This window comes from Oncorhynchus clarkii, chromosome 18 (genome assembly GCF_045791955.1).
Source record: "Oncorhynchus clarkii lewisi isolate Uvic-CL-2024 chromosome 18, UVic_Ocla_1.0, whole genome shotgun sequence".
NCBI classification, from domain to species: domain Eukaryota; kingdom Metazoa; phylum Chordata; class Actinopteri; order Salmoniformes; family Salmonidae; genus Oncorhynchus; species Oncorhynchus clarkii.
The window spans coordinates 56255405-56283050 of record NC_092164.1 but is presented as its reverse complement, the minus strand read 5'-3'; the positions used below and the strand labels follow the sequence as shown (position 1 = coordinate 56283050).

Sequence of the window (27646 nt, the reverse complement as noted above, 5' to 3'; positions counted from 1 at the left end):
ATGAGGCTGAATTAATTGTTTCCCTGCCAGACAAGGCTCTGCTGATAGCCAGGTGTGGTGCAAAAAATATATACATTTGGCATGCATCTACAACGTTGTTAATTTTTTCGCACTACTAAGATTTACATGCTAAAATCGCCACTGAACGGGACAGGACATAGCAGAGGGGTGGGGACTGAGACGGTTCACATGAAGCGCGCGACCTAATGAAGGATGAGATGCATCTTGTTATTAACGTCATATGTTTGCGCGTGCATGCATCCCTCTATTAAATTATGGAACTCCGGGCACGCGGGGGAAGGAAGGGAGAATAGGTGCGCGTGGGAGCAGTTATGTGTTTGGGAGGGTCCGCGTGAGCAGCAATATCTTTGGGGTTGTGTAGTTGCAGCTTTTTCTCCAGGTAGAAATGGGACGTTTACATTATGTCTGTGTTCTGGCTTGTACTTTTTTCGTTTCTCAAGCCAATGGACTCAAAAGTAAGTAAAGTTTTATTTGCTTTTGGGGTCTCAGCTGTACCTATCAATCAGGTTTGTGGTATAGGATGCTTGGATGCAGATTAAGCATAATTTGTTGTCAAATGAAGAATTTAAATAATATAGGGATGATTGTAAGCCTACAATCTTGTTGATAATTGTTATGCGGATCGTTGTATATTTTTTCCATTTAGCCTATAAAGGTTTAATAATGCAATCAGTCAACTCTTTCAAATGACTAGGCTATAGGTCGAAATAATTTCACATGGGCTATGCATGGAATTGAAATGTATTGTAATTTTTCTCCGTTTACAAATGACGTTTTTCAAGTAAAAATGAACGCTTCGGACTAATTGTTTTCATCTGACCTTGGTCATCCTCTAAGAATGTCAGAGAGGTGCGCGAGCTGTTATTGCGTTGCCAGTATCCACGCGCTTGTCTTGTCAGTCTCAGTCCCATGAGCCCAATTATGCCATTTACGCGCGTGCACTAGTAGATGCGTCTTGTGAATATGGTTTCCTCGATAGGTTTTCCAACAGTATACAAAACATTTTTGAACACTATCTATTGTAGTCTGTGTCTAGAATATGACCGTTTTTAATGGTTATGGAAATAGGCTGGTTTCAACGAATTCATACAATAAGCTTACATTAGAGCGCTCACATTAGGCAGCATTTTCCAATATACGTTTTTAAAAGTACAATTTGAGTCTATAAATGTCAAAACAAACATTTACTTTCTCTCTCAGCTTACCGAGACATGTTCCCTCATAAGCATTCAGTATCGATGAAGTTTCCACCAATCCCTGGTTGGAACCCAGACAGTAACCCATGGGATGACTATCTTTACCCACCCTTCAGTCCCAAGGAACTAACGCGGAGGAAAGGTGAGCACCACCACTGACCTTGTCAAATTATGCAGGGAAAGTTTATAACGTTCCTCCTTTAAAACATTTAGCTATCCACTATTTTCACACACCTATCCAGGTCAGCCCATCAAAGTTCGCCTGACCAGTGACAGTCCTGCGATCATTGGCTCTATGGTGTCATTTACGGCCAAGCTAGAGTACCCACCTTGTCAGAAGGAGGATGCCAATGGGGAGCTGGTGTGGGATGAGCATTGTCCGGATGGTGTGGAGCTGGAGGCCTCAGGTGCTTCCCACAAACCACTCTGCGTGCACGCACACACATTTGCGTGCCACAAAAATGACAATATCTGATAACTTCTGTATTGACTAACTCTCCCGTCTCCTGGTCAGCTAACGGTCAGCTGAAGCATGGCTATGTGTTTAACTGGACCTCCTGGCTGGATGACTACGGCTTTGGAAAGTGTACTGACCTGAAGAGATGTAACGTCTTCCCAGACGGGAAACCCTTCCCTCAGAGCAACGACTGGAGACACAAGGGCTACGTCTACGTATGGCACTCCATGGGTAAGTCTCACTCAAACACAATCAGTCACGGACATACTCATGCACACAGTCATAAAGTAACACACACATGCACGCACAATGTCTTCAATTATATGTGCTCTATCAAAGATGCACTATGCAGAAATCTGCCTAAGTTAGAGCATTGGGCCAGTATCCAAAAGATTGCTGGATCGAATCCCTGAGCTGACAAGGTAAAAATCTGTCGTTCTGCCCCTCATGCAAGGCAGTTAACCCACTGTTCCCTGGGCGCCGAAAACGTGGATGTCGATTAAGGCAGCCCCCTGCACCTCTCTGATTCAGAGCTGTTGGGTTAAATGCGGAAGACACGTTTCAGTTGAAGGCATTCAGTTGTACAACTGACTAGGTATCCCCCTTTCAATTAATGTGACAAATTAATTATTTCAATTCATGTGACAAAACAACAGTGTGGAGAATCATTCTACCATCTAAACCGTGGTGAAATATATTTTCCATAACCAAACATAGAGAATCATTATACCATCTAAACCGTGGTGAAATATATTTTCCATAACCAAACATAGAGAATCATTATACCATCTAAACCGTGGTGAAATATATTTTCCATAACCAAACAGAGAATCATTCTACCATCTAAACCGTGGTGAAATATATTTTCCATAACCAAACAGAGAATCATTCTACCATCTAAACCGTGGTGAAATATATTTCCCATAACCAAACATAGAGAATCATTCTACCATCTAAACCGTGGTGAAATATATTTCCCATAACCAAACATAGAGAATCATTCTACCATCTAAACCGTGGTGAAATATATTTTCCATAACCAAACATAGAGAATCATTCTACCATCTAAACCGCGGTGAAATATATTTCCCATAACCAAACATAGAGAATCATTATACCATCTAAACCGTGGTGAAATATATTTTCCATAACCAAAATATAGTATATTTCAGCTGTTTGAAGCTGGTGTACAAAACCAAAAGTAAAAGACGCAAAAACAAAGCATATAAATAGTGCACGTTGAACAAATCTGCTTCTTAGACTTGCTTTCAATAAGAATGACAGATCTGTAACTCACAGTTGTAAAAAGTTTCATATTGCAGCTTTAAAGGTGGGGAAAGGTGAGGCGGCAGGTGCTGAGAGATGGAGATCTGCTATTGCTGTAACTCTCTCTGCCCTCCCTCTCCACCTCCCTCCCTCCATCTCTCTCTCTCCCTCACTCCCTCTCTCTCTCAGGTCAGTACTCTGAGACGTGCGATGGCTCCTCTTCCACCCTGACAGTGAACACCAGTGACATCACTCTGGGGCCAGAGCTGATAGAAGTCATGGTGTACAGGAAACGTGAGCGCAGGAAGTACAGCCCCCTGGCCACAGACAAGACCGTCTTCTTCGTCACAGGTGAGTCCCCTGTATACACTTCATGTCTACTCCCAAAGCATCAATGGGACAGGTCTCAATCCACAACCTTTCTTCCTCCCATCTACTATCGTTTCTTCCCCTTGTACATCTTATAGGACACCAAGCCCTTAGTCAGGTGGAGCTTTAGTGTTTTTTTGCTTTCACTTATTCAAAAAAAAATTGACAGTCAAGAACAAAGGCCGATGTGTGTCCCAAAAGGCACCATATTCCCTATATAGTGCACTAATTTTGACCAGAACCCTATGGCTGTAATGTACTATGTAGTGCACTACACTCTTAGAAAAAAGGGTTTCAGAGGGGTAAAATAATACATTTTTAAAAAGAATAAAGCGTATAAAGAACTTAAAAAGGTTATTTGGCTGTCCCCATAGGAGAACCCTTTTTGTTTCTAATTAAAACCCTTTTCGGTTCTAGGTAGGATCCTTCTGTGAGAAGGGTTCTATACTAGCAACACTCATAGCAACACTCATTTTGAGTTCCAAACTGTGTCTGCAAGCAACATCAGCACAATAACTGTTTTGTCTCATGAAATGGGTTTCCATGGCCGAGAAGCCGCACACAAACCTAAGATCATCATGCGCAATACCAAGTGTCGGTTGGAGTGCTGTAAAGCCTGCCGCCATTGGACTTTGCAGCAGTGGATAGGGCTGTTGCAGTGACCGTTTTACCACCACACCGGCGGTCACGTGTCATGAAGGCAATCAAATTCCGAGTGACTGTTTAGTCATGGTAATTAATTAGGCTTCTCCAAGCTCTGATGCTGCTGCTAGTCGTTAGTAACAAACTTAATAACTGCCTGGTACTCAGCACTCTATTGTCCCTCTAATTACCCTGATATCAAAGCAAATCTAATCAAAAATCTAATCAAACACTTCCTGAGAGCCCATGAGCTCATGTTGAGCATGAGTGATGGCCTTGACTAAAAATAGGAGGATCCCATCAGCTTTCTACACGCTAGACCTACTATATTTATTTCTCAACTTTCCTAATAGTAAGCACATTGCTTATATTTACAACCGGAGTATAGCCTACCTGGCTGGCATAAAAATGAACCATATGAAAAGCGTCCTCCATTCGCTATTTAAGTGTATAGATTACATGTATTTTTTTTTCGAGACAGGTGCATGATAATGGTCCATTGTAAATCAAAATATATTTCACACATATATAATTTAATATATGTAAAGACTAGATTAAATCAAGAATAGTCTGATGGGTGACAATATTAGCCTATCACTTGGGAATTAAATATTATCACTTGTGAACAATGCCCAGTTTAAGAAACAATGCCTTTTTTTGGGCAACTTTTTCGAATCATAGTGGCACACCTCGTGTAGCCTAGCCCATAAGCCTACATGTTTTGATAAGGTTTGTATCACAACTAAAGTGGCCAAATAACTTCTTAAAATGAAGCACATTCATCCGCTTTACAAGGGGTGTAGAGCCTAACTGGCATGCATAAGCATCGTGTGAGTTTCAAGTTTGAGGAAGATCATTTTCACCATAAAAATGCACCTTTATAATGAAAGCATTACATGCATAATTGCATTTGTGGTCACCTTTGATAATGGTGTTTTCTGCTAATGGTACATCTGCCCTTATAGCCTACTACCATGTGCGCATTGCTGCGTTATAATGTGAAGAATAGCCTAATAGTTAATCAACATTTTAAACTAAAACGTTCTGATCTGTTGCGTCAGCCACATTGCATAAAAATGATTTTGAAGCTAATAGTTGTATTAATTTGGGATCTATCGCATCCCTCAACTGTCCCAGACTATGTTTGGAATATTTATTTCTCGCACAGAGTAGAATAGGTTGACTTTTGTACTATGGGGGAATAGTAGATTGACATAGGCTAGTGTTTATTGCTTTTTGTTAGGCCAACTAATCTTGTTGGCTGAAGAAAAGTAAATGCTGACAGTTCTTCCAATATCTTCAATTTGCACCTCGGAATTGGATAAGGAAGCGCACAGTTGTATCCCCGATGTGTCTGTCTTCACTTGTAGCCTGTGAGAAAGACCCGATCATGTGATGGAGAGCCATATGAGTGGGAGGTGATTCAGAGCGCTCAGCACTCAGGGAGAAGGGCACAATGTCAACTGGCTGCAAAAGGCAAGGATTTTTTTAGGGTGCATTACGGCCACACAAAGGTGATAACGCCATGAAATTCGAGGCATTATCAAATCCTTGTCAAGTTGTGAATGAGTGACTGATGTAGTGTGTACAAAAAACAAAGCGGAGCTCATGCCTTTCAAGCAACTTTTTTCAAATCATCGTGCAGCCTTACAATGTATTAAAAATCTAAATATATAGCCCAATGTTTGTAGAACACCTAAAGTTACATTAATAACTATAAATTAACCGCTCAACACAGAATGTGCACACTCCCTCAAATCGTTTGGAGAAAATGTCCTTTCTATTTTATTCAGCTTTGTTCAATTGTATTCATACTATAAAATAATGCCATTATTCTTGTCTACTAAATTAACTAGTGTATCCCACAGCCATATGGCATAGCCAGATCAGGGCCTAACATTTAATTATTAGTATTTTTTTTACCTTTATTTAACTAGGCAAGTCAGTTAAGAACAAATTCTTATTTTCAATGATGGCCTAGGAACAGTGAGTTAACTTCCTGTTCAGGGGCAGAATGACAGATTTGTACCTTGTAAGCTCGGGGGTTTGAACTTGCAACCTTCCGGTTACTAGTCCAACTCTCCAACATAAGGACAACTCTGAAAGACAACATTTTCTTCATATCATGATTCTTTAGACCTGTCAAAAATAAATCATGGATTTATTGTAAAGTTGTAGGCTATATTTACATGGATTTATTATTATTTTTTTTATTTTTTTGTATTTTACCCCTTTTTTCTCCCCAATTTCGTTGTATCCAATTGTTTTTGGTAGCTTCTATCTTGTCTCATCGCTACAACTCCCGTACGGGCTCGGGAGAGACGAAGGTTGAAAGTCATGCGTCCTCCGATACACAACCCAACCACGCCGCACTGCTTCTTAACACAGCGCGCATCCAACCCGGAAGCCAGCCGCACCAGTGTGTCGGAGGAAACATTGTGCACCTGGCAACCTTGGTTAGCGCGCACTGCGCCCAGCCCGCCACAGGAGTCGCTGGTGCGCGATGAGACAAGGATATCCCTACCGGCCAAACCCTCCCTAACCCGGACGACGCTAGGCCAATTGTGCGTCGCGGCCGGTTACGACAGAGCCTGGGCGCGAACCAGAACCCAGGCTCTAGTGGCCACCCGGGAGGCCCTTTTATTAGACTTTTTAATGAAGATGTTCCAAAGTTCTGCATCAGTGACTTGCAAGCTATGAGTGGAGATGCTAAATGTGTTTATGTTAATTAACGGTCAATTACAGTGATACCGAGAGTTATTTGCTTGACAATCACCAGCTGACAAAATTTTGCGACCACCACAGCCCTAGCAGTGGAAACACGTTCTCTTGAGTGATGAATCACGCTTCACCATATGGCAGTCCAACAAACAAATCTGGGTTTGGCAGATGCCAGGAGAACGCTACCTGCTCCAATGCAAAGTGCCAACTGTAAATTTTGGTGGAGGAGGAATAATGGTTTGGGGATGTTTTTCATGGTTCGGGCTAGGCCCCTTACTTCCAATGAAGGGAAATCTTAACACTTCTACAGCATGCAATTACTTTCTAGGCAATTCTGTTCTTCCAAATTTGTGGCAACAGTTTGGGGAAAGCCCTTTCCCGTTTCAGCATGACAATGCTGACAATGCACAAAGCGAGGTACATACAGAAATGGTTTGTTGAGATTAGTGTGGAAGAACTTGACTGGCCTGCACAGAGCCCTGATCTCAACCCAATCGAACACCTTTGGGATTAATTATACCGCTGACTGCGAGCCAGGCCTAATCGTCGAACATCAGTACCCAACCTCACTAATACTCTTGTGGCTGGATGGAAGCAAATTCCTGCAGCAATGTTCCAACATCTAGTGGAAAGCCTTCCCAGAAGAGTGGAGGCTGTTATAGCAGCAAAGGAGGGACCAACTCTAATAAGGCCCATGATTTTGGAATGAGATGTTTGATGAGCAGGTGTCCACATACATGTAGTGTAGCTCCTTTTTTTCCCCCTAAAAGTGTACGTAGCGAAAAGGGTGCCATTTTGGAAGCAACCATAGCCTGTCTCTTACACATGAGATGGTCCTTCCTCAGAGGGACGCAGAAGTACAGAAGAGAATGTATAGCTGAACGGATGCGTCATGTCTGAGCGTTTCTCATTAACCCTTATCCCTTCACAGACAAGATCCCAGTGGCGGTGAATATTTCCCAGAAGGCAGCATCCAACCTGTCGGCGAGCGTGTTTGTGCGTGGCGAGGACGTGGTGTTCAGTGTGACTGTTCACGACCCCAGTAACTACCTGAAGACTGCCGATGCCGTCGACTACATCTGGGACTTCAAGAACGGCAACCAGCTGGTCACCCATAGCAACGTGGCCACGCATGCCTACAGCGCGGTCGGCGAAGTTAACGTGAAGCTGATGGTGGAGGTGGCGATCAAGATCCCGTGCCCCCCGCCAACACCGATGAGTGTTACTTCGCCACAAACTACAGGTACACTCGAGTCACACACCTCACTTCAGAGGATACTACAGGCACACAAATCTAGAAGAAGGTATGTACATAGTACACACAATAATGAGCTTCACCTGCACCGTACTACTGCCACACATGCCTGGAATAAGGTATTGGGGGATGGAGCATGTTTATTTTGGACTGATTGAGCAGCAGCCTCATGTCCATCTTTGGAGTGTTGTATCATATCTCTTTTTCTCTCCTTCAGCGGCTCCTACACCTCCCACTGGCACTCACTCCATCACTAGCAAAATGGAAACAACCCATGGTTATGGTAAGAGTTCAATGTGTATTGAATAGAAGTGTCTGCCAGAGTGTATGAGGAAATGTTTTCTCGTGAGTGTAGTTCTATTCAGTTGACATAAACTGTCCAAATTCAACTGTCTCGTTTCCAGTGCCAGTCACCACTGCCAGACCCACTTCCAAGGGCCCCAACACACCTGTTCCCGGGACAACAGGCTTCCAGACGACAGAGCCCCTCCCCTCGACGGTGGCTGATTTGACCCAGGGGTTCAACCCGACCTCGCTGCTGCCAGCTGTCCCCACCCCAATGGCCCAGCTCCATCACAGACACCTGGCGGCCACCGACTGCTTCCGCTACCTCTACGGAACTTTCCAGACCAACATCACCATCATCGGTGGGTGCATAACAATGGGATGTCAAACTGATGACAATCAGTGAAGTTAGATAGTCAGTCAGTCAGTTAGCCCCTCAGTTAATCACTTATCAGTCTATACAAATATATAAAGCTTGTACATTACAGATTTGGCTGATGAGTTCATGCGCACTCGAAAATGACATCACTTGGGCTTTACCCTATCACAGAGCACCTAATCAACAGCCAGCCAGCCAATCGAATCGTGGACGTGTCTGCTGCCAAGGTGACCAACACTGACATCAGCTTCCTGGTCAAGTGCCTGGGCAGGTGAGTGGAATACAATTACACATTGCTTATGCAACCCTCAGAAATGTTTTGGGGACTAGTGAAAAATGTAATTTGTGAATATTAGCACACAAACCACTCCATAGTTTCCCCATCCATCTACCATAACCACCTCTCTACTTCTCCTCTCCCCCCGTAGCACTCCCACCTCAGCCTGCACCATCGTGTCGGACCCCTCCTGCCAACAGGTCAGGAACATCGTGTGTGACGACGTGCCTCCGTCTCTGGGGTGCGAGGTGCGCCTGCGGAGGACCTTCCTGGAGCCGGGGATCTACTGTGTCAACATCACCCTGGAGGATGCCAGCAGTATGGCCCTCGCCACCATCACCATCAGCAACACTGACCCTGACACACCCGGTAGGTCACAGGGAAAAACCCTGAGGTACTATTGGCAGTGTTGCAGGCGGACTACTTTACACACGTCTGTCAGATCTCACAATGTCTGGATAGGTATTTAGCATAATTAGCTAACCACATCTGATACAGCATTCTGATGCCAGACTGTACAATGTCTGCTGCAATGTTGTGAACATGTGGATAAGTCCAAGTCGTAGTTGGAGGTTTAAATAAATAAATACATTTATAGGGGACAATGCACAGTAATCAACATCAATATTACAATAATGCAACATCCATGTCAATGTGCTGGGGTTAGCCAAAAGATCATTTGCACCTGTAGTCTCAGGGCAGCTAAGGACAATTATACAGCCACAATACAAATACTCACTAAAACAATACAAAATACAAGTATATTACATCCAATAATATATCATTCTAACGACAACAACAACATTATTATCAACTGTCATCTCACATATGAGGTAGCACAGATAACTTATGCGCACAGGTTTGGATAGATTTTAGCCATGTTTTCAATTCAAATTTAAAAGTACAATAATCAGTGCAGCTTCTCAAGTCCATATTGTAGCTCTAACAGAGATGTTACTGTGTGGAAATTCCCTCTAGTTACTACCCTTGTTATCCTGGAGGTGCTTTCCTTGAGCAGGATATGCCAGCATAGGGGTGGAGGGGCAAGACCATGGAGCATCTTGAAGACAAGGCTTGCATCTAAGTGCTGCTTAAAGCTATTCAGACTAAATAAATTATGTTTGTAAATGACAATGGTGGGAACTGTTTGGTTTGTTATAAAAAATCGTAAGTGTTTGTTTGTAGAGTGATTCAATTGGTTTCAGACTAGTAGCTCCTGCTTGTGACCAGCATGTGAGGCAATATCTCAGATGTGAGAAGATCACAGCATGCATTTATAGTTTGGCATTCTCCAGAGGAAGGAAAGGTCTTATAAACCTAAAGTTGGATAATCCAAACTTGACCGTGTTGACCTTCTTCACATGTTTCTTAAATGTCCAAAATGACACCAAGATACCTGAAGTTAGACACAACTTTCAGATTCTTCCCATTAGCAAGAACAGCTCGTTGGGAAAAATCTATGGATTTCTTAGAGAAGTACATACAAACAGTCTTAATATTTAAATGCAGGCAAGAATTAGTCATCCATTTAGAAACATGTACCATAGCTAAAGTTAACTTGTTAACAACCAGTTGTCAATTGTTTTGAGTGTACATACAGAACTGTATCGTCTGCATACATCTAATCAAAATCAAATGTATTTATAAAACCCTTCGTACATCAGCTGATATCTCAAAGTTCTCTACAGAAACCCAGCCTAAAACCCCAAACAGCAAGCAATGCAGGTGTAGAAGCACGGTGGCTAGGAAACTCCCTAGAAAGGCCAAAACCTAGGAAGAATCCTAGAGAGGAACCAGGCTATGAGTGGTGGCCAGTCCTCTTCTGGTGGTGCCAGGTAGAGATTATAACAGAACATGGCCAAGATGTTCAAATGTTCATAAATGACCAGTATGGTCAAATAATAATAATCACAGGCAGAACAGTTGAAACTGGAGCAGCAGCACGGCCAGGTGGACTGGGGACAGCAAGGAGTCATCATGCCAGGTAGTCCTGAGGCATGGTCCTAGGGCTCAGGTCCTCCGAGAGAGAGAGAAAGAAAGAGAGAAAGAGAGAATTAGAGAGAGCATACTTAAATTCACACAGGACACCGGATAAGACAGGAGAAGTACTCCAGATATAACAAACTGACCCTAAACCCCCGACACAAACTACTGCAGCATAAATACTGGAGGCTGACACAGGAGGGGTCAGGAGACACTGTGGGCCCCATCCGATGATACCCCCGGACAGGGCCAAACAGGAAGGATATAACCCCACCCACTTTGCCAAAGCACAGCCCCCACACCACTAGAGGGATGTCTTCAACCACCAACTTACCATCCTGAGACAAGGCCTAGTATAGCCCACAAAGATCTCCGCCACGGCACAACCCAAGGGGGGGCGCCAACCCAGACTGAAAGATCACATCAGTGACTTAATTAACCCACTCAAGTGATGCACCCCTCCTCCTAGGGACGGCATGAAAGAGCCCCAGTAAGTCAGTGACTCAGCCCCTGTAATAGGGTTAGAGGCAGAGAATCCCAATGGAAAGAGGGGAACCTCAGAGACAGCAAGGGCGGTTCTTTGCTCCAGAGCCTTTCCCTTCACCTTCACACTCCTGGGCCAGACTACAATCAATCATATGACCCACTGAAGACATGAGTCTTTTCTAAGACATGAGTCTTCAGTAAAGACTTACAGGTTGAGACCGAGTTTGCGTGTCTCACATGGGTAGGCAGACCATTCCATAACCATTCCATAGCTCTATAGGAGAAAGCCGTAACTCCTGCTGTTTGCTTAGAAATTCTAGGGACAATTAGGAGGCCTGCGTCTTGTGACCGTAGCGTATGTGTAGGTATGTACAGCAGGACCAAATCAGAGAGAGAGGTAGGAGCAAGCCCATGTAATGCTTTGTAGGTTAGCAGTAAAACCTTGAAATCAGCCCTTGCCTTGACAGGAAGCCAGTGTAGGGAGGCTACTATTACTGGAGTAATATGATCCATTTTTTGGTTCTAGTCAGGATTCTAGCATCCGTATTTAGCACTAACTGAAGTTTATTTAGTGCTTTATTCGGGTAGTCGGAAAGTAGAGCATTGTCTAACCTAGAAGTGACAAAAGCATGGATTAATTTTTCTGCATCATTTTTGGACAGGAAGTTTCTGATTTTTGCAATGTTACGTAGATGGGAAAAAAGCTGTCCTTGAGACAGTCTTGATATGTTTGTCAAAAGTGAGATCAGGGTCCAGAGTAACGTCGAGGCCCTTCACAGTTTTATTTGAGACGACTGTACAACCATTAAGATGAATTGTCCGATTTATTAATTTTTTATATTTTTTATTTGTTGAATTTATTACCCCTTTTTCTCCCCAATTTCGTGGTATCCAATTGTTGTAGTAGCTACTATCTTGTCTCATTGCTACAACTCCCGTACGGGCTCGGGAGAGACAAAGGCTGAATGTCATGCGTCCTCCGATACACAACCCAACCAGCCGTACTGCTTCTTAACACAGCACGCATCCAACCCGGAAGCCAGCCGCACCAATGTGTCGGAGGCTACACCGTGCACCTGGCAACCTTGGCTAGCGCGCACTGCGCCCGGCCCGCCACAGGAATCGCTGCTGCGCGATGAGACAAGGAGATCCCTACCGACCAATCCCTCCCTAACCCGGACGACGCTAGGCCAATTGTGCGTCGCCCCACGGACCTCCCGGTCGCGGCCGGTTACGACAGAGCCTGGGCGCGAACCCAGGGACTCTGATCGCCCTTAACCACTGCGCCCGGGAGGCCCTGAATTGTCAGATTCAACAGAAGATCTCTTTGTTTCTTGGGACCTAGAACAAGCATCTCTGTTTTGTCCGAGTTTAAAAGTAGAACGTTTGCAGCCATCCACTTCCTTATGTCTGAAACACAGGCTTCTAGCGAGGGCAATTTGGGGGCTTCACCATGTTTCATTGAAATGTACAGCTGTGTGTCATCTGCATAGCAGTGGAAGTAAACATTATGTTTTCAAATGACATCCCCAAGAGGTAAAATATATAGTGAAAACGATAGTGGTCCTAAAACGGAACCTTGAGGAACACCGAAATGTACAGTTGATTTGTCAGAGGACAAACCATTCACAGAGACAAACTGATATCTTTCCGACAGTTAAGATCTAAAATGTCCTTGTAGACCAATTTGGGTTTCCAATCTCTCCAAAATAATGTGGTGATCGATGGTATCAAAAGCAGCACTAAGGTCTAGGAGCACGAGGACAGATGCAGAGCCTCGGTCTGATGCCATTAAAAGGTAATTTACCACCTTCACAAGTGCAGTCTCTGCTATGATGGGGTCTAAAACCAGAATGAAGCATTTCGTATGTCTTCAGGAAGGCAGTGAGTTGCTGCGCAACAGCCTTTTCTAAAAAAAATTGAGAAGAATGGAAGATTCAATATAGGCCGATAGTTTTTAAAAATATTTTCTGGGTCAAGGTTTGGCTTTTTCAAGAGAGGCTTTATTACTGCCACTTTTAGTGAGTTTGGTACACATCTGGTGGATGTGAGGCGTTTATTATGTTCAACATAGGAGGGCCAAGCACAGGAAGCAGCTCTTTCAGTAGTTTAGTTGGAATAGGGTCCAGTATGCAGCTTGAAGGTTTAGAGGCCATGATTATTTTCATCATTGTGTCAAGAGATAAGTGTTTTAGTACTCTAAGTGTCTCTCTTGATCCTAGGTCCTGGCAGAGTTGTGCAGACTCAGGACAACTGAGCTTTGAAGGAATACGCAGATTTAAAGACAAGTCCGTAATTTGCTTTCTAATAATCATGATCTTTTCCTCAAAAAAGTTCATGAATTTATTACTGCTGAAGTGAAAGCCATCCTCTCTTGGGGAATGCTGCTTTTTAGTTAGCTTTGCGACAGTATCAAAAAGGAATTTCGGATTGTTCCTTATTTTCCTCAATTAAATTGGAAAAATACGATGATCGAGCAGCAGTAAGGGCTCTTCAATACTGCACGGTACTGTCTTTCCAAGCTAGTCGGAAGGCTTCCAGTTTGGTGTGGCGCCATTTCCTTTCCAATTTTCTGGAAGCTTGCTTCAGAGCTCGGGTATTTTCTGTATACCAGGGAGCTAGTTTCTTATGAGAAATGTTTTTAGTTTTTAGGGGTGCAACTGCATCTAGGGTATTGCGCAAGGTTAAATTGAGTTCCTCAGTTGGGTGGTTAACTGATTTTTGTCCTCTGACGTCCTAGGGTAGACAGAGGGAGTCTGGAAGGACATCAAGGAATCTTTGTGTTGTCTATGAATTTATAGCACGACTTTTGAGGTTCTTTGGTTGGGGTCTGAGCAGATTATTTATTGCAATTGCAAACGTAATAAAATGGTGGTCCGATAGTCCAGGATTATGAGGAAAAACATTAAGATCCACAACATTTATTCCATGGGACAAAACTAGGTCCAGAGTATGACTGTGACAGTGAGTAGGTCCAGAAACATGTTGGACAAAACCCACTGAGTCGATGATGGCTCCCAAAGCCTTTTGGAGTGGGTCTGTGGACTTTTCCATGTGAATATTAAAGTCACCAAAAATTTGAATATTTTCTGCTATGACTACAGGGTCCGATAGGAATTCAGGGAACTCAGTGAGGAGCCAGGAGGCCTGTAAACAGTAGCTAAATAAAGTGATTGAGTAGGCTGCATAGATTTTATGACTAGAAGCTCAAAAGACGAAAACTTCATTTTTTTGTTGTAAATTTGCTATCGTAAATGTTAGCAACACCTCCGCCTTTGCAGGATGCACGGGGGATATGGTCACTATTGTAGCCAGGAGGTGAGGCCTCATTTAACACAGTAAATTCATCAGGCTTAAGCCATGTTTCAGTCAGGCCAATCACATCAAGATTATGATCAGTGATTAGTTCATTGACTATAATTGCCTTTGAAGTAAGAGATCTAACATTAAGTAGCCCTATTTTGAGATGTGCGGTATCACGATCTCTTTCAATAATGACAGGAATGGAGGTCTTTATCCTAGTGAGATTGCTAAGGTGAACACCTGCGTGTTAACTTGTAGGCAAACAGGTGGGAGATCCTTTATATAGATGGTAAACAGAAGGAGGCCTAATATTGACCCTTGTGGGGCCCCAGTGTTATAGTAAAGAGAGTCCGACTGAGTGTCCCCCAGACGAACCCTTTGACTTCTGTTTGCCAGATAGGAATACATCCAACTAATGACTTCAGTGGACACATTAAGGAAGGATAGTTTGGATAGGAGGACCTCATGATTCACAGTATCAAAGGCCTTTTTAAGATCCAAAAAGACTGACATCACCACCTATGTCCAGTTTAGATTTGATTCACTCCAGAAAATAGCAATTGGCTGTTTCGGTAGAAGCGTTAGTTCTGAATCCAAATTGCATTTGATGTATGGAGTTGCCCTGAATGAGGTGATCAGTCAGATGATCAGCCATCCATCTTTCAGCTACTTTTGATAGCACTGGAAGCATGCTTATAGGTCGGTAATTTTCCACCAGTGTTGGGTCACCAGATTTTAAAACAGGTGTCTTGTCTTTGCTATGCCGGATTAAGTGATATGACATGCTATTTTATAAAATAATTTCTCTGTAATTAATATTACCTGATTAAACTAATCATGTAAATGTAATTAATTAGGAAGTCGGGGCACCACGGAAGAATGTTTATAGAGGTGTTGTCTTCCGAAAAAACTCTTAAGGACCTGGTAATCTTTTATATCAATAGCAGTCAATTATTAATCGTCACCTTATTCAGTCTCATCTGAACATCGTAAAATTCTTGATTATCTTCACAAACCCTGGCTAACAAGTGGAATCAGCAATACAAAACTTGGTTTATTTTTCATGACTAAATACCTAAATAATCACAGAATTACATATACACAGGATGGATTATACATTGATTACTAATTATGTCATACAAGAAAACGTCCCCAGTGGACGGAACCGATATGACGGCTGGTTACGCAAAGAAAGGGGGTTGGGTTTGAATGAAAGCGCGGGAAGACTGAGTAACAAAAGGATTGGGTCTTTATCGGACCTTAAATACAGAATCTTATGCATTCCAAATAACCACCCATTTGTAAAAGGAAAATACAATAAATATTTACTCTGAGCTGCGCTTCGATAGATTGGTTGTAGATGGAAGGCTGGGTTGCCCAGCAGAGATCTCTTTTGTCCTTTGAGGAATATGTTGTGGTAGAACGGTTACGTTGTAGTACCGTCGTCATGTGGTAGAATGTATACGTTGTAGTACCCGGTCTTTCTCAAGAGATTGTCCGTCCTTTCCTAGCCCACGTTTACAGCTGCTGCTGTTTACTCGACATCTAGGATGTATCACTTCTTTAGTGAATAAGAGTTCAAAGTTCATACCAAGCTGCCATACTATGAGCTCATGCTATATTCTGGCTGGTATAGTCGAAATCCATCCTTCCGGCGTGTCGATCGTCACCTCCACGTTGACTTTATCCCTTCTAAACATATAGACATCAGTCCTCACGTCACCGGGAATACAATGTTAATTTTGTTAGGATGTAGTCGGTCAACCATTCGCAACCAGAGCTCAGGCTGAGGTTGGCTTAGTTCTGTAGTTGAAATCAGCCCTTTTAAGCGTATGGACAGCCGTCCTGACGTCATCGGGAACACAAGGTTGACTTTCGCCAATGGGCTTTTGTAGTGGTGGACAGAAGGGCGTGTTTCATAGTTCACAACCAATGTCTGTTCACTTGGATGCCCCACCCATCACTGAGTGAGCATAGTTCACTTATGAAAACAATTCTCTCATTTAGAAGGTAAAATTACATTTAATCTTTTCACAAATAGTTTCATATTTAAACATTTAAATTGCACAACAATTCCAGGTGAATCTGATGACGAGGATGTGTAGACTTTCCAAGATACAGTTTGTCATCCTATCATCAGTAATAATGTCTCAGACTACAACTGATCTGACATCATATTCTTTAAGTACCAACATATATTGTCAACTGGTTGGATTACCGCAATATGGTTCCATTCCCCAACCGTTTGATGTTACCAGACTCTCTCTATGTTAACCAAGGGCTTTCCAATAGTCCAATCTGTAGAGAGAAAAGGGGGAAAGGTATTTATGGAGGTCATAAACCTCACCAACAGAGCAACGTCATGACACAGGTATCACTGCAGCAGACTTCCAAGCATTGGGGAAGAACCCACATTTGATGGACAGATTAACTAGGTGTACAATAGGGGCAATCAGAGAATATTTGTTCTCTTTAGTAATACAGTGTCTAGACCAAATACATATTTTGTTCTAGAGCTCATGAAGAAGCTAATAATACTGTCCACTGCTGATGCTGAGATTTCAGGAATTCTGAATATTGGTTTATTATCTTCTATGGGAGTGAGAACTGTGGTCTTGGTTGAGAATCTTTGAGCCAGTTCCCTGACAGTTAACAAAAAAAATTGTTGAAGATGGTGGATATGAAATTGGAGTCTTGAATTTGAATCCCATTAACCTTTAATTCAGGATGATTTTTGGACTTTGCAGCTCCTCTCCCGGTTAGTTTGTTGAGATTTTCCCAAATCACTTTGCCATTACCTTTTGCTTCATTGATCGCTCTAAGAAAGAACTCTGCTTTTGCATTTTTTATATTCCTAACCACCTTATTTCTCAGTGATGCAAATGTATGTGTCATCATTCTTACCAGACGTCAAGGCTTTTTTCAAGGAACAATCCCATTCTCTCATCTGCCTCCAGAGGTCCTCATTGAGCCATGGTAGAGAGGTTTTCCGTCTTGGCTTACTTTGAAATTTCCTAGTAAAAGAGTTATCCACTTTGTCAATAGCTGACAGAAATGTTCTGTATCCAAACTCTGGGCATTCATTGCTTAACAGATCAGACCAGTCAATTTGATTTATAGCTGCATCGTAGTTACTCTGCTCACTTTTCTGGATTTTTTTGTTCTCTTACTGTTGCACGTTAATATTTTTTAAATGTATTTCTTATTTCACCTTTTATTTAACCAGGTAATACAGTTGAGAACAAGTTCTCATTTACAACTGCGACCTGGCCAAGATAAAGCAAAGCAGTGCGACACAAACAACAACACAAAGTTACACATGGAACAAACAAGCGTACAGTCAATAACACAATAGGAGGGAAAAAGAGTCTATATACAGTGTGTGCAAATGGCGTGAGAAGGCAATAAATAGGCCATTGTAGCGAAGTAATTACAGTTTAGCAAATTAACACTGGAGTGATAGATGAGCGTTGGAGTGTTGTATGGCATTGAAGCTCGTTTGGAGGTTAGTTAACAGTGTCCAAAGAAGGGCCAGATGTATACAGAATGGTGTCGTCTGCAAATCAAATCAAATCAAATCAAATTTTATTTGTCACATACACATGGTTAGCAGATGTTAATGCGAGTGTAGCGAAATGCTTGTGCTTCTAGTTCCGACAATGCAGTAATAACCAACAAGTAATCTAACTAACAATTCCAAAACTACTGTCTTGTACACAGTGTGAGGGGATAAAGAATATGTACATAAGGATATATGAATGAGTGATGGTACAGAGCAGCATAGGCAGATACAGTAGATTGTATCGAGTACAGTATATACATATGAGATGAGTATGTAAACAAAGTGGCATAGTTAAAGTGGCTAGTGATACATGTATTACATAAGGATACAGTCGATGATATAGAGTACAGTATATACGTATGCCTATGAGATGAATAATGTAGGGTAAGTAACATTGTATAAGGTAGCATTGTTTAAAGTGGCTAGTGATATATTTACATCATTTCCCATCAATTCCCATTATTAAAGTGGCTGGAGTTGAGTCAGTGTCAGTGTGTTGGCAGCAGCCACTCAATGTTAGTGGTGGCTGTTTAACAGTCTGATAGCCTTGAGATAGAAGCTGTTTTTCAGTCTCTCGGTCCCAGCTTTGATGCACCTGTACTGACCTCGCCTTCTGGATGATAGCGGGGTGAACAGGCAGTGGCTCGGGTGGTTGATGTCCTTGATGATCTTTATGGCCTTCCTGTGACATCGGGTGGTGTAGGTGTCCTGGAGGGCAGGTAGTTTGCCCCCGGTGATGCGTTGTGCAGACCTCACTACCCTCTGGAGAGCCTTACGGTTGAGGGCGGAGCAGTTGCCGTACCAGGCGGTGATACAGCCCGCCAGGATGCTCTCGATTGTGCATCTGTAGAAGTTTGTGAGTGCTTTTGGTGACAAGCCGAATTTCTTCAGCCTCCTGAGGTTGAAGAGGCGCTGCTGCGCCTTCTTCACAATGCTGTCTGTGTGAGTGGACCAATTCAGTTTGTCTGTGATGTGTATGCCGAGGAACTTAAAACTTGCTACCCTCTCCACTACTGTTCCATCGATGTGGATAGGGGGGTGTTCCCTCTGCTGTTTCCTGAAGTCCACAATCATCTCCTTAGTTTTGTTGACGTTGAGTGTGAGGTTATTTTCCTGACACCACACTCCGAGGGCCCTCACCTCCTCCCTGTAGGCCGTCTCGTCGTTGTTGGTAATCAAGCCTACCACTGTTGTGTCGTCCGCAAACTTGATGATTGAGTTGGAGGCGTGCGTGGCCACGCAGTCGTGGGTGAACAGGGAGTACAGGAGAGGGCTCAGAACGCACCCTTGTGGGGCCCCAGTGTTGAGGATCAGCGGGGAGGAGATGTTGTTGCCTACCCTCACCACCTGGGGGCGGCCCGTCAGGAAGTCCAGTACCCAGTTGCACAGGGCGGGGTCGAGACCCAGGGTCTCGAGCTTGATGACGAGCTTGGAGGGTACTATGGTGTTGAATGCCGAGCTGTAGTCAATGAACAGCATTCTCACATAGGTATTCCTCTTGTCCAGATGAGTTAGGGCAGTGTGCAGTGTGGTTGAGATTGCATCGTCTGTGGACCTATTTGGGCGGTAAGCAAATTGGAGTGGGTCTAGGGTGTCAGGTAGGGTGGAGGTGATATGGTCCTTGACTAGTCTCTCAAAGCACTTCATGATGACGGTAGTCGTTTAGCTCAGTTACCTTAGCTTTCTTGGGAACAGGAACAATGGTGGCCCTCTTGAAGCATGTGGGAACAGCAGACTGGTGTAGGGATTGATTGAATATGTCCGTAAACACACCGGCCAGCTGGTCTGCGCATGCTCTGAGGGCGCGGCTGGGGATGCCGTCTGGGCCTGCAGCCTTGCGAGGGTTAACACGTTTAAATGTCTTACTCACCTCGGCTTCAGTGAAGGAGAGACCGCAAGTTTTCGTTGCAGGCCGTGTCAGTGGCACTGTATTGTCCTCAAAGCGGGCAAAAAAGTTATTTAGTCTGCCTGGGAGCAGGACATCCTGGTCCGTGACTGGGCTGGATTTCTTCCTGTAGTCCGTGATTGACTGTAGACCCTGCCACATGCCTCTTGTGTCTGAGCCGTTGAATTGAGATTCTACTTTGTCTCTGTACTGACGCTTAGCTTGTTTGATAGCTTTGCGGAGGGAATAGCTGCACTGTTTGTATTCGGTCATGTTACCAGACACCTTGCCCTGATTAAAAGCAGTGGTTCGCGCTTTCAGTTTCACACGAATGCTGCCATCAATCCACGGTTTCTGGTTAGGGAATGTTTTAATCGTTGCTATGGGAACGACATCTTCAACGCACGTTCTAATGAACTCGCACACCGAATCAGCGTATTCGTCAATGTTGTTGTCTGACGCAATACGAAACATGTCCCAGTCCACGTGATGGAAGCAGTCTTGGAGTGTGGAGTCAGCTTGGTCGGACCAGCGTTGGACAGACCTCAGCGTGGGAGCCTCTTGTTTTAGTTTCTGTCTGTAGGCAGGGATCAACAAAATGGAGTCGTGGTCAGCTTTTCCGAAAGGGGGGCGGGGCAGGGCCTTATATGCGTCGCGGAAGTTAGAGTAACAATGATCCAAGGTCTTTCCACCCCTGGTTGCGCAATCGATATGCTGATAAAATTTAGGGAATCTTGTTTTCAGATTAGCCTTGTTAAAATCCCCAGCTACAATGAATGCAGCCTCCGGATAAATTGTTTCCAGTTTGCAAAGAGTCAAATAAAGTTCATTCAGAGCCAACGATGTGTCTGCTTGGGGGGGGATATATACGGCTGTGATTATAATCGAAGAGAATTCTCTTGGTAGATAATGCGGTCTACATTTGATTGTGAGGAATTCTAAATCAGGTGAACAGAAGGATATGAGTTCCTGTATGTTTCTTTCATCACACCATGTCACGTTAGTCATAAGGCATACGCCCCCGCCCCTCTTTTTACCAGAAAGATGTTTTTTCCTGTCTGCGCGATGCGTGGAGAAACCTGTTGGCTGCACCGCTTCGGATAGCGTCTCTCCAGTAAGCCACGTTTCCGTGAAGCAAAGAACGTTACAGTCTCTGATGTCCCTCTGGAATGCTACCCTTGCTCGGATTTCATCAACCTTGTTGTCAAGAGACTGGACATTGGCAAGAAGAATGCTAGGGAATGGTGCACGATGTGCCCGTCTCCGGAGTCTGACCAGAAGACCGCCTCGTTTCCCTCTTTTTCGGAGTCGTTTTTTTGGGTCGCTGCATGGGATCCACTCCGTTGTCCTGTTTGTAAGGCAGAGCACAGGATCCGCGTCGCGAAAAGCGTATTCTTGGTCGTACTGATGGTGAGTTGACGCTGATCTTATATTCAGTAGTTCTTCTCGACTGTATGTGATGAAACCTAAGATGACCTGGGGTACTAATGTAAGAAATAACACGTAAAAAAACAAAAAACTGCATAGTTTCCTAGGAACGCGAAGCGAGGCGGCCATCTCTGTCGGCGCCGGAAGTAGAGTATAGAGGTGGATCAGGGAATCACCCACAGCAAGAGCGACATCGTTGATATATACAGAGAAAAGAGTCGGCCCGAGAATTGAACCCTATGGTACCCCCATAGAGCCTGCCAGAGGTCCGAATAACAGGCCCTCTGATTTGACACACTGAACTCTGCCTGAGAAGTAGTTGGTGAACCAGGCGAGGCAGGCATCCAAGGCTGTTGAGTCTGCCGATAAGAATACGGTGATTGACAGAGTCGAAAGCCTTGGCCAGGTCGATGAAGACAGCTGCACAGTACTGTCTTTTATCGATGGCGGTTATGACATCATTTAGTACCTTGAGCGTGGCTGAGGTGCACCCGTGACCAGCTCGGAAACCGGATTGCACAGCGGAGATGGTACGGTGGGATTCGAAATGGTCAGTGATCTGTTTATTAACTTGGCTTTCGAAGACTTTAGAAAGGTAGGGCAGGATGGAAATAGGTATATAACAGTTTGGGTCTAGAGTGTCACCCCCTTTGAAGAGGGGGATGACCGCGGCAGCTTTCCAATCTTTAGGGATCTGACGATACGAAAGAGAGGTTGAACAGAGGGGTTGCAAAAATGCCGGCGAATAATTTTAAAAAGAGAGGGTCCAGATTGTCTAGCCCAACTGATATGTACGGGTCCAGGTTTTGCAGCTCTTTCAGAACATCTGCGATCTGGATTTGGGTGAAGAGGAAGCTGAGGAGGCTTGGGCAAGTAGCTGCGGGGGGTGCAGAGCTGTTGGTTGGGGTAGCCAGGAGGAAGGCAAGGCCAGACGTAGAGTCTTATCTCATTGCTGCAACTCCTGTATGGACTCGGGAGATGCGAAGGTCGAGAGCCATGCTTCCTCCGAAACACAACCCAACTTAGCCGCCCTGCCTCTTGACACAACGCACATCCAACCCGGAAGCCAGCCGCCCCAATGAGGAAACACCGTACACCTAGTGACCTGCCCGGCCCGCCACAGGAGTCGCTAGTGCGCAATGAGACAAGGATATTCCTGCCGCCCAAACCCTCCCTAACCCGGACGACGCTAGGCCAATTGTGCGTCGCCCCACGGACCTCCCGGTCGCGGCCGGTTACGACAGAGCCTGGGCGCGAACCCAGAGTCTCTAATGGCACAGCTGGCGCTGCAGTACAGCGCCCTTAACCACTGCGCCACCCGGGAGGCCTTCCCAGCTTCATTTTGAGCATTTTTCCTCTTATTCTTTTTCTTGGAATGAGAGGTCACTGTTGCAGACTCTGGCTCACCAGGTACCAACTCCAATGTTTCACTTTGTTCTTGGGAGCCGAAGAATTACCGTCTTCAACCTCAGTCTCACGTTCAGTCATTTCAGCTGAGATATGTGATATGTCTGCCCTACTCATGGGGACAGGATTGTTCTCCTGCACATAGTGTGAAAACGTTCTCTATGCACCTTATGTTGTCTAGTGTAGTAGGACTGTACTCTACCATCTCCTGACCCCCTCTAGTGTGGGATTGTGTCAGCCAGTCCTGTCTACACACAGGACCTTGTTCATCATAAAATATTTAGTGAGGGCCCACCCTTACAGACTGTGTTATAGGAATGATGGGTGCTGCTTCAACATATACAAAACGATCTCCATTGGAGCAGTTTGTAAATTGACCCTTGTATCTTATCATGCGCCTCATCACTCTCCACATCACCTTATATCCAGCTTTAGCCAGAAACTCAGTCATAACACGATCATCGGCTGATTCAGGTAGTTCTTTAATGTTGACTTGAATGGAGTTCTGGTCAGCCATGTGTGACTTCAAACTGAACAGATTATTCTCTTTGAACACAACATGTTTTCCTTTGACTGTTATTCCTCTGAACAAAAACATTGCTCTTGCTTCCTTACTGAGAATATACAGTGGGGAGAACAAGTATTTGATACACTGCCGATTTTGCAGGTTTTCCTACTTTCAAAGCATGTCGAGGTCTGTAATTTTTATCATACGTACACTTCAACTGTGAGAGATGGACCCTAAAACAAAAATCCAGAAAATCACATTGTATGATTTTTAAGTAATTCATTTGCACTTTATTGCATGACATAAGTATTTGATCACCGACCAACCAGTAAAAATTCCGGCTCTCACAGACCTGTTGGTTTTTCTTTAAGAATTCCTCCTGTTCTCCACTCATTACCTGTATTAAATGCACCTGTGAACACGTTACCGGTATAAAAGACACCTGTCCACACACTCAATCAAACAGACTCCAACCTCTCCACAATGGCCAAGACCAAAGAGCTGTGTAAGGACATCAGGGTTAAATTATAGACCTGCACAAGGCTGGGATGGGCTACAGGACAATAGGCAAGCAGCTTGGTGAGAAGGCAACAACTGTTGGCGCAATTATTAGAAAATGGAAGAAGTTCAAGATGACGGTCAATCACCCTCGGTCTGGGGCTCCATGCAAGATATCACCTCGTGGGGCATCAATGATCATGAGGAAGGTGAGGGATCAGCCCAGAACTACACGGCAGGACCTGGTCAATGACCTGGAGAGAGCTGGGACCACAGTCTCAAAGAAAACCTTTAGTAACACACTACGCCGCCATGGATTAAAATCCTGCAGCGCACGCAAGGTCCCCCTGCTCAAGCCAGCGCATGTCCAGGCCCGTCTGAAGTTTGCCAATGACCATCTGGATGATCCAGAGGAGGAATGTGAGAAGGTCATGTGGTCTGATGAGACAAAAATAGAGCTTTTTGGTCTAAACTCCACTCGCCAGTGTTTGGAGGAAGAAGAAGGATGAGTACAACCCCAAGAACACAATCCCAACCGTGAAGCATGGAGGTGGAAACATCATTCTTTGGGGATGCTTTTCTGCAAAGGGGACAGGACGACTGCACCGTATTGAGGGGAGGATGGATGGGGCCATGTATCGCGAGATCTTGGCCAACAACCTCCTTCCCTCAGTAAGAGCATTGAAGATGGGTCATGGCTAGGTCTTCCAGCATGACAACGACCCGAAACACACAGCCAGGCCTACTAAGGAGTGGCTCCGTAAGAAGCATCTCAAGGTCCTGGAGTGGCCTAGCCAGTCTCCAGTCCTGAACCCAATAGAACATCTTTGGAGGGAGCTGAAAGTCTGTATTGCCCAGCGACAGCCCCGAAACCTGAAGGATCTGGAGAAGGTCTGTATGGAGGAGTGGGCCAAAATCCCTGCTGCAGTGTGTGCAAACCTGGTGAAGGACTACAGGAAACGTTTAATCTCTGTAATTGCAAACAAAGGTTTCTGTACCGAATATTAAGTTCTGCTTTTCTGATGTATCAAATACTTATGTCATGCAAATGAATTACTTAAAAATCATACAATGTGATTTTCTGGATTTTTGATTTTTGATTTTTAGATTCCGTCTCTCACAGTTGAAGTGTACCTATGATAAAAATGACAGACCTCTACATGCTTTGTAAGTAGGAAAACCTGCAAAATCGGCAGTGTATCAAATACGTGTTCTCCCCACTGTATATACGCCAGAGTGCACATACTCCCTGTACTGACCTCAAGTGGTTTGGATGAATTTCCTGTATGAGAGTGTGGTATAGCTCCTCCTCCTTATGGGGTTGGCTATATCCTCCTCCTTTGTCAGGATTTCCCTCTCCATGATAAAATAGGTAAAACAGTCTCCTTTGGGGCATTTCGACCCAAAGGAGTCTGTCTAGGTTTTGTTTAATAGTGCTTGTGCTAAGTTTGCACCTGATACTAAAGTACTTTCCTTCTCTCCTGGTCTCATACCTACATCTCTTCTTTGCACTCCTTTCTACTTCTTTCCCTTCCTCTCCTCGATCCAACTCTCTATCACTGTCCATTTCCCTTTGTTTTTCTTACCACCCTCCCTTTTGTAGTGTCTAAAGCTCCTCATGCTGCAGAGGTTGTCCTCTCCTCCAGTGCTATCCTGGTAGCCATCTTTGCCTTCATCGCCTTCATAGTCTACAAGTAAGTCAAGCCACAGTGTTCCACACACACGTCTATCACCAAGCTTCCCTTACTCATGATCTCTCTCCTCCCTCTCTATGCCATTTCTCTGTCCTCCTCTTTCCCTCCCTCTCTCCCCTAGGCGCTATAAGGTCTACAGACCTATAAGGTCTACAGACCTGAGGGAGATCATATTCCCCACCAACGAGGAGAGTCGCCGCCTGCTGACGGACAGACGCCCCGTGTAGACCCACCGTCGGTACTACAGAAGGGAAGCAGAACGAAATAAAACAAATAGAACTTACACTCGTCTGTCAGTTAGGATATTGAGTATCTGTTCTACACCATACATTTCTATCTGAATGTTCTGTAACATTATATAATCCTGAACAGGCGCAAGCGTTTTTACTTAGAGGTTCTTTAGTAACAAATTATACATTTAGCACATTTATAAATACATCACAAAGATTATACATATACCAATAACCAAGAGAACTTCTTTACATTTAATTTTGTCAAAGTAACACTGTTAATAGGTAAGATGTGCTGAAAAATATGAAAATATGAATATATTTTCTGTTTAGTTCACTTTGTAGTAGAAAAGCACAAGTATGTGGCAAATGGCAAGAATTAAGAGAAGTTGAAGCATGTGGCAAATAGCAAGAATTAAGAAAAGTTTGCAATAAAGCTCAGTGTTTTGAAGTTGGGGCGGGGCAGTGTTTAAGGCAGTGCTGGAGTGTATTCATTCCACCGATTCTGTTGCAAAACGTTTCTTAAACTGGGGCTGGACCTACCTGAATTTGTCCAATAGACACTCGTTTTGCTCTGTTTGCTTCCATTTGGTTCTTAAACTGTAAACAGTTTCTGTAATGAATACACCCCTGGTGTGAGCGTGATAGTAAGGCCCTTTCCCATTTCAATCCCTAGCTTCTTCCCCTAGTCTTTTCAGATCTGTGAACTCCAAAGAGAAATGGGGCTAGGAACTCAAATGGAACTGGGCCAAATGGAACTGCTTTGAAGTTAAACGGGTCTAATGGTTTTGGAAATGAAATTTAGTAAATATCTTTGCAGACTTTTACAAGCCTAACAATGTGTTACTTTTAGAAAATGTTCAAATATTAGATTTATCAGTCTTTAACTGTACATCCCACTGCCCATTCTCTAATGTGCATATCATTTACATTTGTTGCACGAATGTACTGAATTGTAGTCATTTAGTTACTATAAAAGCCATCATTTCAAACCAATCTAAAAATGTAATTTTGTTCTGGAAAGATTCAAATGAAGATTGTGAACTAACCACTGTTTGTGAGTATACTGGTAATATCTGTAGCCTACCGATCTGCATGTGTCTTGGGAGTAGGGGGGGGTAACAAGTGATGAAACGAGTAACCGGATTTAAATATAATTTAAAGTTGGATTTTTGACACTACTACACTGTTGCAGTAACTGACCACCGAACACAGTTGCACTGGGGCTAAAGTTAGCTGAAGTTTGTACTGGCTTTAGAGAACCGAACTACAGATTACAGTTCATCATGTTCCATAGACACATGACCAAAAGTATGTGGACACCAAATATGATACAACACTCCAAAGATGGACATGAGGCTGCTGCTCAATCAGTCCAAAATAAACATGCTCCATCCCCCAACGGTGCATACCTTATTCCAGGCATGTGTGGCAGTAGTACGGTGCAGGTGAAGCTCATTATTGTGTGTACTATGTACATACCTTCTTCTAGATTTGTGTGCCTGTAGTATCCTCTGAAGTGAGGTGTGTGACTCGAGTGCACCTGTAGTTTGTGGCGAAGTAACACTCATCGGTGTTGGCGGGGGGCACGGGATCTTGATCGCCACCTCCACCGTCAGCTTCACGTTAACTTTGCCGACCGCGCTGTAGGCATGCGTGGCCACGTTGCTATGGGTGACCAGCTGGTTGCCTTCCTTGGAGTGCCAGATGTAGTCGACAGCATTGGCAGTCTCCAGGTATTTACTGGGGTCGTGAACAGACACTGAACACCATGTCCTCGCCACGCACAAACAC

General features: G+C 44.1%; 1 protein-coding gene across 1 annotated transcript; it reads left to right on the top strand.

Annotated features, from left to right (window-relative positions):
- Positions 1-298: 298 nt before the first annotated feature.
- On the top strand, positions 299-26847 carry LOC139373735 (glycoprotein (transmembrane) nmb). The gene is made up of 12 exons (XM_071114655.1): positions 299-476; positions 1222-1359; positions 1460-1624; positions 1732-1905; positions 3130-3291; positions 7604-7915; positions 8145-8210; positions 8332-8574; positions 8763-8862; positions 9020-9237; positions 25532-25622; positions 25744-26847. The coding sequence occupies exons 1-12, from the start codon at positions 407-409 to the stop codon at positions 25847-25849; spliced, it is 1845 nt and encodes a 614-aa protein (XP_070970756.1). The 5' UTR covers positions 299-406; the 3' UTR covers positions 25850-26847.
- Positions 26848-27646: the final 799 nt, after the last annotated feature.

Bases quoted from the DNA above. Each gene is read 5' to 3' on its own strand.
- LOC139373735 (XM_071114655.1), top strand. From the start codon at position 407: ATGGGACGTTTACATTATGTCTGTGTTCTGGCTTGTACTTTTTTCGTT. The intron at 1,625-1,731 runs GTGCTTCCCACA...TCTCCTGGTCAG, and splicing joins TGTGGAGCTGGAGGCCTCAG to CTAACGGTCAGCTGAAGCAT. The intron at 3,292-7,603 runs GTGAGTCCCCTG...ATCCCTTCACAG, and splicing joins GACCGTCTTCTTCGTCACAG to ACAAGATCCCAGTGGCGGTG.